At 45.9% G+C, this 21801-nt stretch overlaps 1 protein-coding gene across 2 annotated transcripts; it reads right to left on the bottom strand.

Annotated features, from left to right (window-relative positions):
- Positions 1-108: 108 nt before the first annotated feature.
- ELOA (elongin A) lies at positions 109-21551 on the bottom strand. 2 transcript variants are annotated; one of them, XM_073318102.1, is made up of 11 exons: positions 21388-21551; positions 13837-13893; positions 11167-11285; positions 9057-10272; positions 8361-8475; positions 7609-7764; positions 6804-6901; positions 3613-3793; positions 2903-3014; positions 1932-2083; positions 109-530 (listed from the first exon to the last, which is right to left on the bottom strand). In XM_073318102.1, the coding sequence occupies exons 1-11, from the start codon at positions 21457-21459 to the stop codon at positions 469-471; spliced, it is 2340 nt and encodes a 779-aa protein (XP_073174203.1). In that variant the 5' UTR covers positions 21460-21551; the 3' UTR covers positions 109-468. The 2 variants fall into 2 exon arrangements, with proteins under 2 accessions (XP_073174203.1, XP_073174204.1); XM_073318103.1 differs by having other exon boundaries at positions 7609-7761.
- Between the last annotated feature and the right edge of the window lie 250 nt (positions 21552-21801).

Raw genomic sequence — 21801 nt, 5'->3', positions numbered from 1 at the left:
ACATGGAGGGAAGGGGCTCCAACTCAAGTCACCGGGAAAGAGACAGGGTCCTTCTACCAGGACTGGGGTGGGGGTGGGGGGGGTGACAAATAATATCTGGGGGAAATATTAATTAAAACCATTTTGTAAATTTATTAAGAGGTTAAATAGCAACATCAGTCTCTGGACCTTCCCTTCTCAGCAGATACCAAGACTTCACATTTTCTGAAGGTTTCATAATTCTGAACGTGGTGGTTTTGATAGAAATTGGGGGCAAGGCAGGGGAGGTAGAGAAAGGGACAGGAGGGCTGGCTTGAAAAATACTGTGCTGTCATCCTTGTGCAGGTTTTTTAAGCCTCTCACAGCTGCTGCAGCCTCCATGGAGCATACTGAGGAAAGGACTCGGAGCTCCTTGGGTGCCTTCCTTCCCCTCCACCTTCAATGCCGCTCCCCCACAAGAGAGGAATTCCTATCTCTCTCCTGAGCAGCTTATCTTCGAGAGAACCTGTTTTTGAATGCTTTGATAGTCTTCGCCATCATGGGTGCAATTTCTGAAACAAAGGGAAAAAAACAGACCTAAGAGTAGTGGTACAAAGAATCACAAGAAGAGAGAACTGGTTACCTAGTTGCACGATCCCACTGGCATCCAAGTAGCACAAGCCAACGTTGTAGCTTCCAGTTCTATTGGCTAAGACGTGGAGAAGACCTATTGGGATCTTCTATTTCAGCCCCAGGCCAGTAAAGAATTGCTCCCTACAATACATTCCCCAGTGCTTTATCCAGTCTAGTTTTACATGATTCAAGTTAGAGTCCTGCAAATCTGCAGATATCCGCAAACCATGTTTGTGGATTGGATGCGGATACAAAATTGTGTATCTGTGCAGGGCTCTAATTCAAGCAATGGGGTTTTCACTGCCTTCTGGGAGGCTATGCCATGGTCTGATCATCATTGGGAAAAGCAAGGCCCCAACGTGGTGGAAAAGGGATTGAACTAACTAGGAGTCCAAGGTTCACCCATCCTCCCCCTACTAACCGCACAATATCAGCATCTGCTAGTGGTGCCTTTAAAAGAAAGGCTGGCCAGCAGGCCAGAGGATTTTGAACAGCTTTAAATTTTTGGGAGCATTCAAATCATGTGCCACACTCAGAATTTTCCAAAGAGCAGCAGACTTGGTAGCTCTGACTAAGAACCTCAGCTGGTCTTCTAGATCTTTCCACTGATAACACGGCAAACCTGTGAAAGGCATTTATCCTCCTCATTTGTTGGCCATAAATCTCAGGTGCCTATCAAGGTGATATCTAAGCAGCAAACATGGTCATGTCGCTCAGAGGGCATCTTCCTTCTGCCAGTTTTTTTCTCTCCCCCTCCTCCTCCTCTCCATGGTGAGCTATCCATGAGAAGGATGCAGTTATCCACGGAAGATTAACAAAAGCGGTGGGATTTGCATTTTAAGCTGAACATACTCAGGGCTGCGCTCAGTCCGTGACCACAATCCAACAAACCTCACTTAAATCTGAGACTAAATTCCAGCCTATTTTTGTGAATAGGTTTAGTGAGAGCACCTGCCACTGCTGAATATTTCAGACACCCAAGATATAGGAATTTATCCTTGCAAGACCCCTCTGAGACAGGTCGGTATTGTCAGTTTTACAGACAGGGAAACTGAGGCAGAGAAACTGACTTCCCCCAAGGTTGCCCAGGAAATATATGGCAGAGGTGGGTAATGAAACCAAGTCTCTGCGTCCACCACAAGACCATTTCTAAAGCTTTGCAGCAATCTGAACCATTTCCGCCACCCTTCGTTAACAGGAGGGTTGGAAAAGGAACCCCCCTCTCTAGAGTCATCCCCCTGCCAATCACTCTCTTCCATGCATGGTCAGTCAGTGGTTAAAGCTCATCGTAACGATAGCTAGAAATAACTAGCGCCGACAGCGATGCCTGCATAACTCACTCTTCACTGGTGGTTTCCTGGGGTCATAGCCGGAGGTGGCACTGCCTGGAGATGGGCCAGAATGGGCACTGCTGGTGCTGGGCCCATCATAGGACTGCTCCTCCTCGGGCTGGGCATAACTTCTACCCGGTGTGAACAGGACTGGTTTTATCCTGCAATTCAGAGAAACGTGGAGGAGCTACAAACAGTTCCAATGACGGAATCAATTCATTTCTGTGCCACGCGCGGGTAGCGGCTGTGTCGATACGCCCTTCTCTCTGTCCCACCCGCACAACTTGCTGCACAACTGAGGTGGAGCTCCCCAGCAACATGACTGAACTGCACTTATTACCTTGCCAACAATTCATCTTCAGTGTCCAGTGAACGGGGGATCATTAGCCCCATTTCACAGATTAGGAAACAGGGTCAGAGATTAAGTGTCTTGCCCAAAGCTACAGAGTCAGACAGTCGAGGAGCCAAGATTAAAACTGGCTCCTAGTCCAGTGCTCGAACATTAGACCAGGCCACTCTCAGCACTGCGTATAGCATTCCAACCTGTTCAATGGCTGCCAAGGAACATTCCACAGATAGAAGGGACCTGAGAAGTTTTTTTCCCAGCCCAGGCCTGTGCTGCAGGGCCCCAGTGTCTCCTGCCAGAACAGACGGCCTAAGTTACTCCTGCAGCAAACCAGGGAACTGGGAGAGCTTAAACTCAAGAGCTTGGCAGGTGAGATAGATGCTTGTCTATTGTTTTTAGATTTATTCACATGCCATCGATTGCTAATGAGTGGCAAACCTCTCCCTCCCCGTTAGTCACAGTGGAAAGGATCTAAAGGCAGGGGGAACCTCCTTTCTCCTGTTCCCTTCCCTCCAGCCTCCATAATACAGCAGGGATTCTTTGTGCTCAGGAGACAACCTGCTGGGTTTCTCCCACTGCCCAGCACTCTAAGGAAAGGTTCTCACCGGACAGGTTGGGGAGGTTTAAGACTCACTTGATCTTCTCTGGTACAGCAGCTCCTCCAGTTCCAAATTTCTCTTGTCTCCTCCGCACATCCCGAGGTGGCTTTGCTGCTGAATTGACGAATGCCATCTTGGCCACTCTGCCTGCAGAGGGAGAGAAAACACACCCCTTAGGATCCAGCCACGAGTGGGTCCTCTGAACTCACTGTCACAAAGCACCGATCCCACCTCTATGCTCCCTGGTGGAAGCACCGGCCACCACATCCTCACCCTTTCACTCCATTACATGGGGCAGAGTTCCCTCCCTGACCCTGTACCCCTCTGCTACCGAGCTTCATGCTTGAGAGAGGCCAGACTGATAGATCTGTGGAGAGAGAATTTCAGAACAGCCCTGGAGTGCACTATCAATAACTTCAATTCCAACCTGGGGGAGCTACCCTAGGAACGAAACGAGATTTTAGTCTCCGTGACCGCTGATGTCCCCACAGGGAGGGACAGTAGCCGGTTTTGCTATGGAACAAATCTCTTAGGAACTGAACTGAGGCTTGGAAAGCCATTTAAGCGGGCCCATCATGCAGACAACAGTGATTTGGGACAGCTTCTAACCGAGGCCCGATTTGAACCAGCCACCTAGACAGACATCCCTTCCTTTCAACTCCAGCACGAAGAATCACAACCCCCCCCCCATTCACCAGTCCCTCTCCCTTCTGGTCGCCCCCGCATCACCCAGTGCCTGCTTTACCTTTGGGTTTGTTGGCATGAGCTGAGCGGATGTTCTGTGTTAACATGAGCAGCCGCTGTTCTCGGGCATCATGGAGTCGGAGGTACATCTCCCTCCAGGACTCAAACTCTTCTGGCTTCTCCTTCTTGAAGTCCCGGATGCAGTGATTCTGCCACAGCTGATCCGTGTCCTCAATTAAAACCTGGAGACAGACCCACGAGTTACCTCAGACAGTTTCCTGGGCTCTCTCCAGAGAGCACAAGCTCAGATCTTTAACCCACGTGTCACCTAGTGGCCCTCCTCCCTTCACATACCATTACCCCTAGTGCTATTAAGTAGTTCACAAGTCTAGCATGTCCCAGCTACATGAATCAAGCAGTGAGGTAATGACTCTTCTCAAGAAGTTCCGCTAGGTTCCTTATTACACTCAGCTCATCCCAGTTTACAGGGTTGTGTCATGCTGCCCTCCTGCCATGCTCATCCAATAGACTGCAGGGACCTTAGGCAAAGGGCAGAATTTCACAGTAGCCTCAGTACTTAAGTCTATTCGCCCCCTATGGGGCAGTTACCTATTTCACATCAGCACAGCAAAGCCCAAAGGTGCAGTGTGAAAACCCCCTGTTGCCTTCCAAAAAGTAGAGCTGGAAACTTGGCCACGGCAAAGGAGGAGTCTATACCACTGGCTAGGCTCTTCTCAAATGAAAGAGCATCTGCTTTAATGCAAACTGCTCCTCCCAGCTGGATTCAGAAGCACTGTGATTAGCTTATAAGGAGTTCCAGGCCAGATCCTCCATTGGTCTTTACAGAGGGCATGTGCTAGCCCTCCTGCATGATGGGAAATCATGGTGTGCTGCAGGGAAGCAGGCTGCCAATGTATTTTGCTCTCATGTTATCTTTGGTGGGCAGGGGAAAGAGAAGGAAGTGGTGGCATTCCTCTTTCCTCTGACTCTCACCGTGATTTACACTGGACCGGTACCACCACATGCTAGCATGAGCAGAAGTGGAGCCATCTCCAAGCCTCAGCTGCCGGTGCTGCAGTTGGTTGCCCTGAACTAACAGATGTGGCAAGCACCACGCACCTCCGTAGGAGCGGTCAGGGTGTTCAGCACCAATCCGCCTCCTGAGATTAATGTAACCAAAGTAAACAAGGAGGCAGGACCTCAATACTACTTAGAAGGAAGTGGGGGATGCCAAAACCCATGACCAGACTAGGGGTGCTCCTGAAAGACATCTAGGGCACCAGCTCAGAGCTGGGAGCTCTGTCAGTCTCATTATCCACTCAGCAGCTGGGCCTGGTGCTATGAACACTGGCTTCCTGCAGTGCAAAGCAACAAGTAAGATTATCCACTGCCAAAGACCTGGGACACAACCAGCCACATTTAGTTCAAAACCAGAACATTTCCAGCCTCATAAGACACTTTCCCTATCAGGCAAAACCCTCCTGGCATTCTGAACCTCTTGCTGTTAGTGCAACTGCATACTGGGTTGTATTCACATGCAGCTCTGAGAAGCCAACCATATGCTCCTAGCACAGTGAGGGTAAGCACCATGCTGGGAGATCCCAATAGGTGGCCTGGCAAACCATTGGCACTGAGGGAAAACTGGTTTCAGGTCCAAATTCCAGAGAGCCTGGAAGCTGAGGGAGCATGAAGGAGATACAGATTTCAAGAGAGACAGGAAATGGCTGATGAGCCCCAGTAGCCTGGGACCCAACCAAGGCTGATTTTAACACTAACCCCTGTCAGAAGCACCTCATCTGTGGTGTGGGATATCCTGGTGTGAAAATGAGCCAGAAAGAGTTAAGCAACCAGCAGGCTAACGTGACCCAGATCAACCTTTAAGAACATATTAGAGAAGAACTGACATGGTAAACAGGGCCATTTCTTGTAGATGGTTATCAAAGCCATGTTAGATAGATCAGAGTGCTCGAAACTTTGTATGGTCAAAGAATTAGAAGTAAATACTAATTGTATTTGTCTGTGTTTTCCTATATCTGTTAGAAACTTCACAATGTGATCTCATTAACTGATAGATGATAAACTTCTCTTCCCATCTGTTACTATGTTCTATTAATTTAGAAATCAAAAGGGAATATTAATATTTAGATGAAACTTGGGTGTAATAATATCATTGTCTATATTTCTCTTTGAAGTTTGTAGTACATTGTCTATGAACTACTTGAATGGATAATTACCTTTTGCTGATGAATACAACTAATTTCTTGTGTATACATACGAAATAGGAGGTTTTGCTTCAAAGCCACAATGTTTAGTACCTATTCTTCACCCAGCGAATACCTGCTGTGCTACCTGATGTCAAGAGGCTAGCACAGCCTGCCAGAGATCTATAAAAGAACTCTGTCATCTCAAGTCTGCCTGAACCTTATCAGGGGAGGTTTTGAGTTGCAAGACTGGGAAGCTGACACCCTATTTGGATTACTCTGCTATTTCTCAGGGAAGAATGTGTACAGCCTCTGCATAGGGACTGCCTGTTGGATTATAACTGATGGAATTGATTCTGAAAGAACATTTTGCAACTCAGCAGCTCATCATCTCTACTATGAAACTGACCCAAGAACTTTATTCATATCTGTATGTATAATGATCTTTTAACCATAATCACTCTTTTTAATAAATCTTAGTTTAGTTAATAAGTGGTTGTATGGGTGTATTTGGGTAAAGTATGAAATATTCATTGACCTGGTGGGCAATATGTCTGATCCTTTGGGATTGGTAGAATTTTATGTATGGTGAACAAGATTTTAAGTAATCCTCATCATATTTGACTTGGCTGTCTGGGTGGAAGTTCAGGGCTGGATTGCTTTAAGGAAGCTGTATTTTTGGCTTCTGGGTAACCAGTAAGATATTGCAGAAGCTGTTTTGTTGCTGGCTTGGTGAATCTAATTATTAGAATAATCCACCAGTTTTGGGGATTGTCTGCCCCATTCTTTGCCGTTTGCCCTGCTTGAGCAATCGAGGATGGCCCTTCCAGGCAACACGGTCACACCAGAAATACTGGCTGCTGACGGGGAAGCGAGGCTCAGTGGCAGGAGATAAATTGTGACCAGAATGAAGAGTTGGGGGACCTCTCCCAAAGCCTTTCAGCCATGGTCCACGTCTTCTCCTCCCAATGAGGACAGAATGTTACCCATGCATGGAAATATCAGCATTCCCCTCCTGCCCATCTCCCGCCTCTGAGTTGGAGACACCTACGTGATTACATTCCTCAATGCGATACAGTTGATCAGGGGTGCATCTCTCCAATACTGGCTCCAACACTGAAAAAGGAACTCCACCGACTTCATAGATTGCTACAGGAGAGTGAGAGAGAGACCAACAGTGTTTATCTGACTCCTTTCAGCATGAGGGAAAGTGTTTAACAGAGCTTACTGGTAAACACATGGGTCATTGCAGCCACCAGAGAAATGCAGAAGACCATGGCAGCTGTTAAATAGCTCACAGCAATACTACACAGCAGTTTAAAACAGGAAGGGCAGGAAAGAGGAATATACCGTATCCACCTGCTGCAGAGACAATTTACAGGCAGCAGAATTTGAGCAAGTCATAGGGCCCAACACCTCTATTCCTGCAAAAGAGTGCTATGGGTAATCTTAACCATATGTGGGCACTTGTCACTTCCCTAGTCAAAACCCCAATTCTGTGCCTTATTTCTAACAGTGCAGTGCTCTCCAGACGTAAGCTGGGGCACTGGCTCAGTACTGACACAGAGGAAGAACACCCTCCACCAATTCCTGCAGCAATAGTACTCCCATGCAGTCTCCCATCCAAGTACTAGCCTAACCCATTCCTGCTTAGCTTGCTAAGTGATTTGACTGTAAAGTGTAGAAAGCCAGGTGCTCCCTGGAGATATAAACGCAGGTTAACAACTCACTGCACCGCATGACACCTATGAGTAGCATTCCACCGGTATTCAGAACTAGTCAGCAGAAGCACAGAACTCTCCTCACACTGACAGTGGATGATTACACCTTTAAAGCAAAGCAGGAGTGATACTCACAGTCAATATTGTTGTTGAGGACTCTGATGCACTGCTCATATAGAGACATCATCTTGGGGAGGTAGGCAGATTTAGAACCCGAATACACTTGCATCTTGGAATTCAGCCTGCGTCCTGTAAAGCCAGCCTCACCCTCCTCAATGGGCGAGGACACTGCTGTGGTCAGAGGACAGGTGGGAAAGAAAAGAAACAAGACCGGCATCATGGTTTCACCTGAGTGCTAAGAGCATCTTGAACTGCAGAGCAAGTCCTGAGCAATTATTGAGACAGATCAAGGTTAATACAGCAGGCTCAGAGGCACATGCATAGCCTGGTCAGCCGACCTCTAATGTGACTGCAGCCCCTTTACTTGTGCCTGAATTGAGTCATGCGCCAAAGGACACATAATCAAAGCTCATGCTTCAGAATGAGCCAACCACTTCAGGGTCAGGAAGGACTCTCCCCTGTCCCTCCCAAAATGTACAAAGTGGGGAGGAGGGGAGTCATCTTCTGCTGAAAGACCAGGTTTTGGCCCCTGCCAGAGGCAGAACAGTGGCCCCTAAGAATATAAGGCCTTAAGTCCCCTGAGCTTTGCACTGGTACTGAGGCTGGATAGGGAGAGGTCACACAAAGTGAATCACTGGGACATACTGGATTCTGCACATGGAGGTTAATCATACCAAAATCTCCCTCCTCCTCCTCTACCCCCCCAAAAAGCACCCGAGGACTCTTCCAGTCCCAAAGATTCTGCCCATCCCCTGACCAGCACATACTTTTCCTCTTTGTCTGAGAGAAGGTAATCAACTCGAGAGAGGGAAGTGGGCGATAATTTGCCTGAATTGCAGGCAAGGGGATATCTGGTAACGTTGGCATCACATCAATGGGGATCTGGAGGGAGAGAAATCACAAAACTGAACAGAGATAAAAGGAGGGAGATAACATGCACAGAAGCTGGTAGGATGTATTCATTTAAAACAGTTTAATAACCCACATGACGATGATCAGCCTGCACCAGGGCATAGCCTCAGGCTGAGATTTCAATCCTGTCCATGTTATCGGTGGATGAGCCCAAGGCAATTTCAGCATAGAACACAACCATGAGCCTCCAAGCATCCCCACACTCACTAACATGAGAGTCACTCATACCGGTATATGCTACAGAGTATTGTGCTCAATGACACTAGTAAGAAGCCAAGTGTGGGATGGATCATCTCACCCAACAGCAGAAATGTCACTCAGAAGGAGGCATTACCAAATGTGGTCCCATGGAGTACCCGATGGGACATCCCCACGTATCAGGTTTCACAGCCCCACAGAACACCAGCCCTATGCTAAATTCAGTATCTCAGATGGCAAAGAGGACATGAATTAATCCTAAGCACCTGCCAAGTAGGGCAGAGAATCCCTGGTATGGAAGGTGGCACTTACCAATGTCCGTTTGTTCATATTCAGACTCTCTGAGATCTTACCTTTTTTGGTTTGGATGTCCCAGATGGCTTCTTCTCTGCCCTTTTCTCGCTTGTCTGCTTGTGACTTGTGTTCTTTCGGCTCGAGTCTGAGCTCTTGGTACTGGCTTTAGACCCATTTTGCTTGCCATGCCCTCTGTTTCTCTCAGGGGCTGGAGGAGGAGGGGGTTTAACCACTTTTTTCTTCTTTTTCTGGGGCTGGTCATAGCTGAGGTATGACTCAAAGGACATTTTAGGCTGCTCATATTCATCCTCCACTTCCACCTCCCCAAAACTCGGTGAGAAACCCACAGATTTTTTGTCTGAGTCAGAGGCTTTGGATTTGCCCTCAGTAGTCTTTAAGCTGCTAGAAAGCCCCTTCTCTTTGCTCCTGTTTGAGGAGTTACCCTCTAACTTCCGTTTCTCCCGATCCATGTTGGATATCTCCAGGCTTAGCCTGGACTTTTCCAGTTTGGCTCTCTCAGAGTCCCGGTGTTTTTGCTTCTTATGGTTGTCAACAGCCTCCTCCAAGTGAGGTTGTGACTTTTCCTTCCTGGAGCCACCACTTTCTCTGTTCTTCTCCCTCTTGGTGCTGTCTAAAGTCCTGAGCTTCTCCTTGCTGCCACCTGCTGAGGGAGCCTCTCGGACCTGCTCCTTGAAAGAGGACTTGTGCAGTCTTTCTGGGCTAAAGGCAGAGGTCCTCACCTCCCCCTTGGTGTCCAGTCGCTGCTTCTCCTTGTGAGAGGACTTGTGCTCTTTGCTCCGAGTCAGGTTTCCTTTGTCTTGGGATTCGCTGGGATTCCTTTCGTGGCTTCCCACCAGCTTGTCCTGAAAGCTCTGGCCTTTATTAGCTTTCCGATGAAACACTGTCTGCTCCACCTCTTGTTCCTCAGAGGCAGAGTGATCCATGTACAGTTCCTGAGGGCTCTCTCTCAGCTCAGGTGACAAAGCGTGCCCATAGTCCGAGTATTCCTGATCTGAGGAGTGCACTGGGGAAGCTCTGCCCCAGCCCTTGTCCTCCTGGCTGCCATAGCTGATGGCCTCATGGGCTCTCTCAGGCTCTGAATACCTTTTGGCCTTCTTCTCTCTGTAGTTTGGCTCATATGATTGGCTGCAGGAAGGCTGGAATGCTTCTGAGTAGTCCTGCTCAGCTTCCTCATCCTCTTTTGGGGAAGGCTCTCGCTGCCGTTTCCTAGAGCTGCTTCTCTCATAGTCACGTTCTTCTGAATCAATATTATTTCTAAGAGATACAAAGACAACCCAATAGTTAGACAAAAACCTACTAACAAGAATAAAAGGAACGACTTCCTGAGGACATTACGTATGGGAACCAGGTACACAGAAGAATAAGAGTGTCTGGAGGTTGAACATAGTAAAAACATTGATGATTCTTTCCTGCACAATGTTCAGGGCTTTATTGGTAGTGTCTCCAGTACAGAAATCTTCAAGTCCTAACTAACCAGGACTGAAGATTTCCCAGCAATCTGTGAGAGTGCAAAGCAGCTCAAGACAGAGGAAGAATGCATGGGGCCATACTGGGCTACATTCTCCTAATTACACACACTGGCATGCAGGGCTACAGCAGCCATTACAATCCAATCTCTAGTACCACAGAGTCATGAGTTAGGCCACAGAAGAGGTCAATTCAATCAGCCAATCCTTCTCCCTGGAGCCACAGCACTGTTCCTACAACAAACTTGCTAGTATTAACCAAAGGGCTGAGTTTTCGTAACAGCTGTTTTCATTGGCTCACAGAAAGAGGATTTCCACACTGCTTTGTACCTATAGTTTCCTCTCTAGTTTTACAACATTAGGGAAGTGAGATGTAGGGTTTGTCTCCTGCTTTCTTGAAGACATTTTCTAGGTGTGTAGCATCTCTCTCCATCACACTACCATTTCTTGAAAGAAAAAACTTTACTCCGACCTGAAACTGCAGTAGTCAGCAACTCTGTGGCCACTGTAGGCAGGAAACTTACCCCACAATGAGGTAAGCACTTCATGCAGAGTTATCACTCTGATGTTATGAGTATTTTGAAGCTTAGCCTTATTTCCAAGGCCACAGAAATCTAGCATCACCTCCACTGGGAGATTTAATGCAGCTTATCCAGTGAAACAAATGGATAGGCTAGCTTACCGCTCTACTTCTTGAGGGACTGGCACCAGTTTCTTCCATCTGGCTACTAGGTTCTTGGCAAAGTCTCCCACCAGCTCATGTTTCCGTAAGCCATTCACAGTCTTCCCTACACCAGTCTCCTGCAAGAAAGATGCAAGACATCAGCTGATCTCTGCAAACGAGTCAGTCTCAGCATTGGTCATCCCAAAACAGGTTTGTCAAAGTCAAACTACCAGATCCACTTGGTTACCCAGAACCCTCAAGTTAACGGCCTCAAGAAAGCTAGACTAAATTTAACCGTTTCAATGCTACCTAAACATACCAGATACACAGGCAAAGTGTCCTTCTATTGCATCACCAGCTTCCAATTTGGCAACAGAAAGAGAGCGGCCACAGCAAGAGTTCACACCAGGCCATGTTAGAGTTGCTATGAAACTCTTTTTTACTAAAAGGGTTTAAATAAAAAGATCTGGAATTCCATCAAGCTCCGATGATAGATTCAGGAGGGGAGCAGCAACAAAACAAGTGTGAACTCAAATAGTCTGTTTTCAAGCAAATGCCCTTAAGAATATACGATAAGTAGAATGGTTTCGCTCAAATTTCTTCCAGGAGGTGTCAGTGTTTAAGAAGACAGAACTCAACGCTCATCAACCAATCCAGGAATACTGATGAGATCATCATGGTGCAACGGAGAGATGGCCAAAGCAATTGAGTGTTTAGGGTAGGAATTGTACCAGACTTGTGCTCAATATTTAGTAAAGAGAAAGAAATTCACATTCAGTTGATGGTGAAGAGTCAGAAATGTTCCATCACAGTGCTAGGAGGTCATCTGTCAGATAAGTCACAGGAAAAAGGGTCATGACCACTTTCAGATACAGATTTTAAGTAGGGCTTTCAAGCGATTAAAAAAATTACAAGTATTGTAATGCAATCTCTTTATTGTGAAAGTTGAATTTACCCCCCCCCCCCAAAAAAAACTGCATTCAAAAATAAAACAATGTAAAACTTTAGAGTCTACAAGTCCACTCAGTCCTACTTCTTGTTCAGCCAATCGCTCAGACAAACAAGTTTGTTTTCATTTGCAGGAGATAATGTTGCCCACTTCTTGTTTACAATGTCATCTGAAAGTGAGAACAAGCATTTGCATCGTGCTGTTGTAGCCGGCATCATAAGATATTTACGTGCCAGATGTGCTAAAGATTCTTATGTCCCTTCATGCTTCAACCACCATTCCATAGGACACGCGTCCATGCTGATGACGGGTTCTGTTTGATAACAGTTCAAAGCAGTGCAGACCAACATGTTCATTTTCATCATCTCAGTCAGATGCCACCAGCAGAAGGCTGATTTTCTTTTTTGGTGATTCAGGTTCTGTAGTTTCAACATCGGAGTGTTGCTCTTTTAAGACTTCCGAAAGCATGCTCCACATCTCATCCCTCTCAGATTTTGGAAAGCACTTCAGATTCTTCAAGCCTGGGTCAAGTGTTGTAGCTATCTTTAGAAATCTCACATTGGTACCTTCTTTGGATTTTGTCAAATCTGCAGCGAGTGTTCTTAAAACGATCATCATCTGCAGGATCATCATCCGAGATTGCTATAATATGAAATATACGGCAGAATGCGGGTAAAACAGAGCCAGAGATATACAATTCTCCCCCAAGGAGTTCAGTCAAAAATGTAATTAATGCATTTTTTTTTAAATGAGCATCATCCGTATGGAAGCATGTCCTCTGGAATGGTGGACAAAGCTGAAGGGGCATATGAATGTTTAGCATATTTGGCACATAAATACCTTGCTGTGTTGGCTACAAAAGTGCCATGCGAATGCCTGTTCTCACTTTCAGGTGACATTGTAAAAACTTGTTTGTCTTAGCGGTTGACTGAACAAGAAGCAGGACTGAGTGGACTGGTAGGCTCTCAAGTTTTACATTGTTTTGGTTTTGAGTGCAGTTATGTAACAAAACAAAATCTACATTTGTAAGTTGCACTTTCATGATAAAGAGATTGCACTACAGTACTTGTATGAGGTGAATTGAAAAAATACTATTTCTTTTGTTTATCTTTTTACAGTGAAAATATTTGTAACAAATAATATAAAGTGAGCACTGTATACTTTGTATTCTGGGTTGTTATTGAAATAAATATATTTGAAAATGTACAAAAAATTCCACAAATATTTAATAAATTTCAATTGGTATTCTATTGTTTAACAGTGCATTTAAAACTGCGATTAATCGCGATTAATTTTTTTCAGTTAATCGCATGGGTTAACTGCAATTAATCAACAGCCCTAATTTTAAAGTCTTGAGGCCATTACGATAATCTATTCTGAACCCCCTGTACAACAGGCCAATATCCACCCAGGGATTCCAGCATCAAGCCCTATAACTTGTGATTGAACTAGATCATTTGTTTTAGAAAGAGATCCAATCTTGGTTTAATGACTCCAAGTGATGGAGTATTCATCACATCCCTGGGTAATCCATTGCAATGGTTGATCACTTTTAATTTACACCTTGTTTCCAATTTGATGCTGATTTCAGCTTCACTTGTCTTTAGCCCTACATGGCATTTTCCATAAGAACTGAGCGTTAGCCCCAATATCCTAGTCACATTTCAATTTAGGGAGACATTTTGTTACTCTGTTCCATGAAAGGTACCATAAAAATATAAGATTGTTATAGTTCTTACCACAAGGATGTCAACCGTGATAGGCAACTCAGAAAGTCTCTTCAGACTTTTCAGCAGCTGCAGAGACAACAAGAGAAGTGTTTAGACTTATCATACTAATCACATACTGAGATTAGAAAGGAAGAAAATTCTGCACTGTAGCACTGTATGGGAGCTTATTAGAGATGTCTGAGCAACAAATTTCTCTAAACTCATATCCACAAACAGCTGTTATCTGACTTCAAATCAAGCTACTAAGATGGTAGGACTGATTCAAAGAAATATAACGTTTTGTTGCAGAAAGAGAGGGGAAGTCTGCAAGGCAGCAGCATTACGGATGCATCAAAGGTTAATTTGCACTGCTGTCATTTGAGAATCTCAAAGTGCAACCCCTCAGACAGAGACAAACACCTACAAGATCTCTATCAAACGTTCTTACAACTACAGTACCCACCTGCTGAAGTAAAGCAACAGATTGACAGAGCCAGTAGAGTACTCAGAAGTCACCTACTAAAGGACAGGCCCAACAAAGAAAGTAACAGAATGCCACTAGCCATCACCTTCAGCCCCCGTCTAAAACCTGTCCAGGGCATCCTCAAGGGTCTATAATCTATCCTGAAGGATGCTCCCTCACTCTCACAGACCTTAGGAGACAGGACATTCCTTGCTTACAGACAGCCCCCCAACCTGAAGCAAATACTCACCAGCAACCATACACCACGCAACAGAACCACTAACCCAGGAACCTATCTTTGCAACAAAGCCCATTGCCAATTGTGTCCACATATCTATTCAGGGGACATCATCATAAGACCTAATTTCATCAGCCACACTATCAGAGGCTCGTTCACCTGCACATCTACCAATGTGATATATGCCAGCAATGCTCCTCTGCCATGTACATTGGCCAAACTGGACAGTCTCTACATAGAAGACTAAATGGACACAAATCAGACGCCAAGAATTATAACATTCAAAAACCAGTCGGAGAACACTTCAATTTCCCTGGTCACTCTATTACAGACCTAAAAGTCGCAATATTACAACAACAAAAACAGACTCCAACGAGAGACTGCTGAATTGGAATTAATTTGCAAACTGGTCACCATTAAATTAGGCTTGAATAAAGACTGGGAGTGGATGGGTCATTACACAAAGTAAAACTATTTCCACGTGCTTATTCCCCCCACCCCACTGTTACTCACACCTTCTTGTCAACTGTTGGAAATGGGCCATCCTGATTATCACTACAAAAGGTTTTTTTCTCCTGCTGATAATAGTTCACCTTAATTGATCACTCTCGTTATAGTGTGTATGGCAACACCCATTTTTTCATGTTCTCTGTGTGTGTGTCTTCCTACTGTATTTTCCACGGCATGCATCCGATGAAGTGGGTTTTAGGCCACAAAAGCTTATGCTCAAATAAATTTGTTCATCTCTAAGGTGCCACAAGTACTCCTCGTTCTTTTTGCTGATACAGACTAACACGGCTGCTACTCTGAAACCTGTCAAAGTGCACTGTAAGCATTAAGTCGCAGCACTTCTGTGAAGTATTATCTCCACTTTACTCATGGAGAATGGAAACACCGATGAGATTATCCAGAGTCACACAGCAAGTTTGTAAAAGGGATGGATATAAAACCCAGGGCCAGCATTTTCAGAAGTGTCCAGTGATTTTTGATGCCCATCTTGGGATCTCTTCAAGAGCACTTTCTGAAAATCAATTTATTAGAGCATAAGCTTTCGTGAGCTACAGCTCACTTCATCGGATGCTCCGATGAAGTGAGCTGTAGCTCACGAAAGCTTATGCTCTAATAAATTGGTTAGTCTCTAAGGTGCCACAAGTCCTCCTTTTCTTTTTGCGGATACAGACTAACACGGCTGCTACTCTGAAACCTTTCTGAAAATCGTGCCTGAGCACGCACCCTCCAAGAATCAGGCCCCTTTCAAAAGTCTGAGTGTTCAGCATCTAAAATCAAGACACTATCATAGCACCTATACACTCCCATCATAGCTCAGAGCTCAGTTGTTTTGTGTGCTGTACAAACACAAAAGACGATGACATCCATGACCCAGAAGCACTTACCTTTAAAATTAACATTAATTTTGGGGTGTAATTAGACATTCTACTAACCTCAGCCATTAAAAGTATCCTTCCAGTGCCAGATTATAAAAGTTATATATTGATCACTGAACAAAATAAGTTTTGACATATATTTGAAAGATGCTTTGACTTTCCAAAACTTAACATAAGAAAAGCAGAAGTTCATCTATCCTAAAGAACTAATGGGATGGCTTCTGCTCACTGCAGAGGGCTGATCACCACTTCTCCATGGTTGAAGGTTAATTTGTCTGTTGGTCTCAAAGTATTTAAACCAACCATGGCTTTTTAGCACCGTTGTTCTGAAATACTGAAGGGGACACTGAATTATCCCCCATGTGCTCCAACAATAATTAACTGATTCTTAAATTCACCCTCCCTGCTACCCCACCCAGATTATACATCCAGGAGAAGGAACCCCATCGGATCATGAGGTCTGGAGCCTGGATATCAAGCATTGGGATGGAAGTTATACCTCCATTTTTGACTGATTGGTCTTGTTGATGTAAATCCTCTTGTCATCTGCTCTCCCAAGATAACTCCTTTCATATCGTTTAGATTGCTGCGAATTAAGTAGCAGGTGCTACTGTCGAGTAACAACATTCCTTCTCCCTTCACCCCAGCTCTATTATCATGACACTCCTCAGCAGATAGTTTGGGGGAAACAAGGGGCTACTGAGCCCTAGTCTGTTGCTGCTCCACACAAGGATCTCTGATAAAACTGGGCACCAACACCACAGGTCAAGTTTGCATCTCACATTTGATGGCCTAGAAATAAGTGCTACCTAAGTACAACCAAGAAGAGTAACCAATCCTCTTGCAGATCACAGCAATGTAACAAGATACTCTAATCACTCCCTCTAGTTACAGGGAAGACAATATTTTTAAAAGGGTCCCAAATAAATCAGATAGGAAGTTGCCATCTGCAGGGCCGGCTCCAGCGTTTTTGCCGCCCCAAGCAGCAAAAAAAAAACAAAAACAAAAAACCTTGCCACTGAACACGCAGGTGGAGTGATGGTGCGGCCGCTGAACTGCTGCCAGTCCCCGCCGCCGAATTGCTGCCAAGCATGAAACGTGCTGTGATGGAGTGGCCGCCGAGGGCAGATTGCCGCCCCAGAGCCCAATTTCCTGCTGCCCCTTTACATTTGCCGCCTCAGGCACCTGCTTGGTTCGCTGGTGCCTGGAGCCGGCCCTGCCATGTTGACAGTTTGAGTATGACATAGGGAATGCATCTCCCACTGGAATAAGCTCTGCATTCCTTAAGGCAGTGATGGACAATCTGTGGCCCGCAGGCAGCCTATCAGGGTAATCCGCTGGCCGGCCGTGCAAATGTAAGCAAATTGCCTGGCAGCCTGCCAGTGGATTACCCTGACAGGTCGCAGGTTGCCCACCACTGCCTTAAGGTCTACATCAGAGGGCTGTACAATTGCAGTGTCAACTAAGACACCAATCTCAGTTAAGGAATCACAGCAAATTGTAGATGGAGAGATATTGGAACCATTCAGACAATTGCTTGGACATTTAGGATTGTTCCCCATTGTACACTTCCTAGGGGTTCGGCCTATCTAATTTCAAACCTCTCAGGCAATGGAACATCCACCACTTCCCTGCGGAGACTATACAGACACCTAAAAGATCCCACTATTAGAATGTTTTCCCCTTTATATTTACTCCAAGTTTTCTCTTTAATTTCATCCCAGTTGTGTTCTAATTATACTTCCTTGTAGCATACTCAGCAATTCCTCTCACTCCTTGGTTATTTGTAGCTTTTAGGGCCCTGTCTTGATGAGCAAAAAGGGTGTATTTTTCAATCAAGTTAGTTTGGAAAACATGCTTGGAAAAACTCCTGTGTTAAGATTTGAGGGCTCTTTCAATCATGCTAAGCTAACCCGAATTGATAGAACAATTGAATCACATCCTTCCTTGCCCATCACGGCAGAGTCTAGCTTTCAATGTGTACATATATAAAGACATGTTATATGCTGTTTTCATAATCCGTAATTCAGACGGTTTTCTAGCTGAGTTGCAAACTTTTAAATGAACACTGTCAGACACAAGACTTTCTTTTGGTTACTTCTGTCGCCAACAGCACCTTAGGGTACATCCACACTATGAAGACTATACTGACATAGCCCAATAGTGTAGACAAAGCCTATACAAACAGAACGGGTTTATCTGTCAGTATAGGAACACCACTTCCTTGAAGTTAGGTTTCTGTTAACAGAGCTTCTTTCATGACACAGCAGCATCTACCATGGGGGTGATGTCAGCATAGCTATGACTGTCAGGGTGGGCTTTTCCCCCCCACACCCCTGATCGATGTAGCTATGCCAATACAACTTTTCAGTGTTGACCAGGCCTTAGGTTGCTAAAACAGTTCTCTGTAATAGTCAAACTCACTTATCATTATATACATTACTTGCTTATTTACCACTGTCCAAGGAGAATGAATCACAAAACAGTTTCAGTCTTGTGCCTAGACTGCATGACCTCTGGAGCAGGGAGACTGTATTCAGGTGTGTTTTTATAGCACAATTGCGGCCTTTAGGTACCACAAAACAAAACAACTTTCATTCCCAAGTCTCATGCCCTACCACAATGCTTCTGTTGAAAACATGTGTGGAGAAAGTTTAAACAAAGCTTTTGGATTTTTTCCTTAATAAACTTGAGCCTAATCTAACAGGTACCCACCTATGAAGTAGTACTGTGAAGCATCATATTGTTTATTTTAATTGAACCGCTCATTTTCCTTTTTAATGTTTTTTAAATAACCAGACCATTGCAATGCTAACAAGGCATATATATTTCAGATTATTGCAACATAGCTTGGTCCCATTCTCTTCAACAACATTTTATGTTGCTTGTATATTCCCCTCTCTCCTTTCAGCAGGAAACAAGCAGTTTTGAAGGGACACAAAATACACAATACAGCTCCAGTGTAACTGTTTTAGAGTTTTCACCCCCTCCGCTGGAAAATATGATTGCTTCCAACTCATGACAACAGCATTCAAAGTCTCCCACAGAGCGCTCTGTGCCAGTACTCTGAGGTTGTCGCAAAAAATAATATTAATACTTAGCATGTTTCAGCAGTAGAACTCAGAGCACTTTACAAAAGTGGATAAACATTGTTATTCCCATATTCTAGATAAGCTCGGCCACCAGCCAGTAACCAGATGCTTTCGAGGACGGTCCAAGAAACCTTGAGCTAGACAGCGATGTCTCAGTTTCCCCATTTGTAAAATAGAGATAATACTCTCAGAAAGGTGTTTTGAGGGTTAATGTTACTAACACCCTGAAACAATGAGTGCTATGAAAAGTGTATAGCATGTTAACTCCAGACAGAAGTAACAAGAAAATAAACCCCATAAAAATGCAATTTTCTCACTGATGCATGTGCACAAAGAGAGATCTAACCTATAGACCATGAGTAATAATGTCTTGCAATGCCAAAATGAGTTGTCACACACAGTAGATTGTGTAGATCTTCATAGTATAAACTTACCTCTATCTTACACGATTTGATGAGCAGTGAAATATATAAAACTTCAAGTCTCAACATCAGCTCTCCTTGAACATCTGAGTTAGCACTCAGAGATGAGTGGGACAGTTCATATCTCTCAGAGTTAAGGCTGTTTTACTCAGTTTCTTGCACTAGTTAGTTTAAAAGGAGATTTAATTCTACCAGTGCAAAATGTGTGTGTAGACCAGCACTTACTGGTTTAGATTTTGCAGATGCAGAAAACCAAGTGCATGCATTTCCACAACAACAGATAGATACTTCCCCCACCCCGATCCTGCCCCCCAGTGAAAACTTGGATTCTAGAGAACAAGGTAGCAGCATAAGTGAGGTGCCAGTACACAGACTCAGTCAGAGTCCTGAATTTACAGATGGAGAAGAGGCACAGAAGCCTTGTCTATAGCAGGAATCATCAATTGTTGACAATGGGAACCAGCAATGGATGCAGCTGAATTGGTGCTAAACACAGTTTAACTGCAAGGACAGATCAGAGTGAACTGAGTTCAGCACTGTCTCATCTCCAACTGTTGCTGACAATGGATGTCCGCAACATAACTTTCCAAGTGGAGACAAAGCTATATAGGCTAAACAACTTGCCAGAGAACAGAGAGGGAATCTCCAAGTCAGAGCCAGAGTTAGAACCCAGGAGCTCTAGGCTTCCAGCTCAGGCCAGGACTCTCTAGAAAGAAGAGCCCACTGTAGCTTAAATTAAATTTCTTTAAATTCCCCTGAGCAGTTTCAGCCAAACAGCCAAAGCTTTGGTTTACCATTGCCTTTCACTATGATCACACCCAGAATATTACATTAGGAATTACAGGTTTCCACCATAACTCTCAGCATCACTGGGGAAGGACCTTCCAGAAACAAGTTCCCTCAGCAGATCTATGTTATTTGTTTCACTAAGCAGTCCATATCTAGGACATAAAAAAAAACATCCACACATGCAGAATAACCCATCCCAGAGGGGCAGGTATCCCCCTTGGAGTCCATTCTGAAATCCTATTGAATTTATTCCTTGTTTAAGAGTCTTTTTGTAGGATGCAAGTTAGGGACCCGGGAGTCTCCAGAGCCTACTGATTTGGTTAGGGCCTGGATATGGACCCCCTAAAAATATTGCAAGCACACTCAGGACTGCTGCTGCTGCAACTTCCCCACTGCTTGGCACATACTGAACCACTTGTGCGTTCAAACACATGTAGCCCACCGAAGGGTCATCCCCAGCAGGACCGCCCTCACTGCGATATCCCCCAGACCCAACTCCTCTCAGTCAGTTCCTCTTCTATGGCCCCCTCTGCTAGAGCCTCTCTCTCCTGGCCTTCTCCCCGTATATTCCCTATAGCTCCCCCAGAAGTCTTCTCAGGAGCTGAGCCAGCCCCCTTCTCTTGATCCCTTCTCCCCACGTCCCCAGCATGGGACCCAGGAAAGTGAACCTCCATCGATCCCTTGGGGCCCTGGAATGGGACCCCAGCCCCCCTTCTCCCTCACAGCAGCCCTTAGAGGACAGCTCAGAAACTGTCCCTCCCCCGGATCCCTGCCCCCAATGACCCTTGGAATCCCCCCCTCCAACCCTCCCTCCCCTGGATCCCTGCCCCCCCCCATTTGCCCCCAGCGACCCTTGGAATCCCCCCCGCCAACCCTCCCGACCCTGGATCCCTGCCCCCCCCCCCATTTGCCCCCAGTGACCCTTGGAAGGGCCCCCCAGCCCTGGATCCCTGCCCCCCCCCATTTGCCCCCAGTGACCCTTGGAAGGGCCCCCCAGCCCTGCCGACCCGGGATCCTCTGCCTGGCAGCGGCCCTCGGACGGCCCCTCACTCCCCCGTGTTCGCCTGAGTTCGGGGGTATTCGCGGGGGGCCCGCGCCCTCCCGCCCCGACACCCGCCGGAGGGGGCCCGGGCGCTCGCAGCCCCCAAGCCCGCCTCCCGCCCGCACCGCCCCCTCCCGTCGGCGCCGTTACCTTCTTAGGTTCCGAACTGCCCGAGAGTCGCGACTGCAGCTTCCCCACAACTTCCAGCACCGATTCCGCCATTTTTACTGCTGGAGAGGCCTCCGTGGCGGAAATGGCTTCACCGCCCACCGACAACACTGAGCTTCCCCGTCCGCCGCCGCCATCTTCGCTCCTGGCAGGAAACGGAAACCAGACGTCTGGTCAACAGCCAGTCGCCATCCTGGGTGCTGGCAAGACGCTACTGCGCCGAGAGGGGTCAGCCGCCATTTTGGATACTGGCTATAAGCTTCCGTATTGAACGGACCCGCTGCCATCTTGGATATTGGCAAGAAGCTTCTGTGCTTAGGGGCAACCGCCATCTTGGTTGCTGGCAAGAGGCTTGTCTACCACGATGGGCCACTGAGAGGCCAGCTACCCCCTTTC

The sequence above is a fragment of the Lepidochelys kempii genome, chromosome 19 (genome assembly GCF_965140265.1).
Source record: "Lepidochelys kempii isolate rLepKem1 chromosome 19, rLepKem1.hap2, whole genome shotgun sequence".
Taxonomy (NCBI): domain Eukaryota; kingdom Metazoa; phylum Chordata; order Testudines; family Cheloniidae; genus Lepidochelys; species Lepidochelys kempii.
The sequence above is the reverse complement of the archived record's forward strand: the minus strand, read 5'-3'. Positions and strand labels throughout refer to the sequence as shown.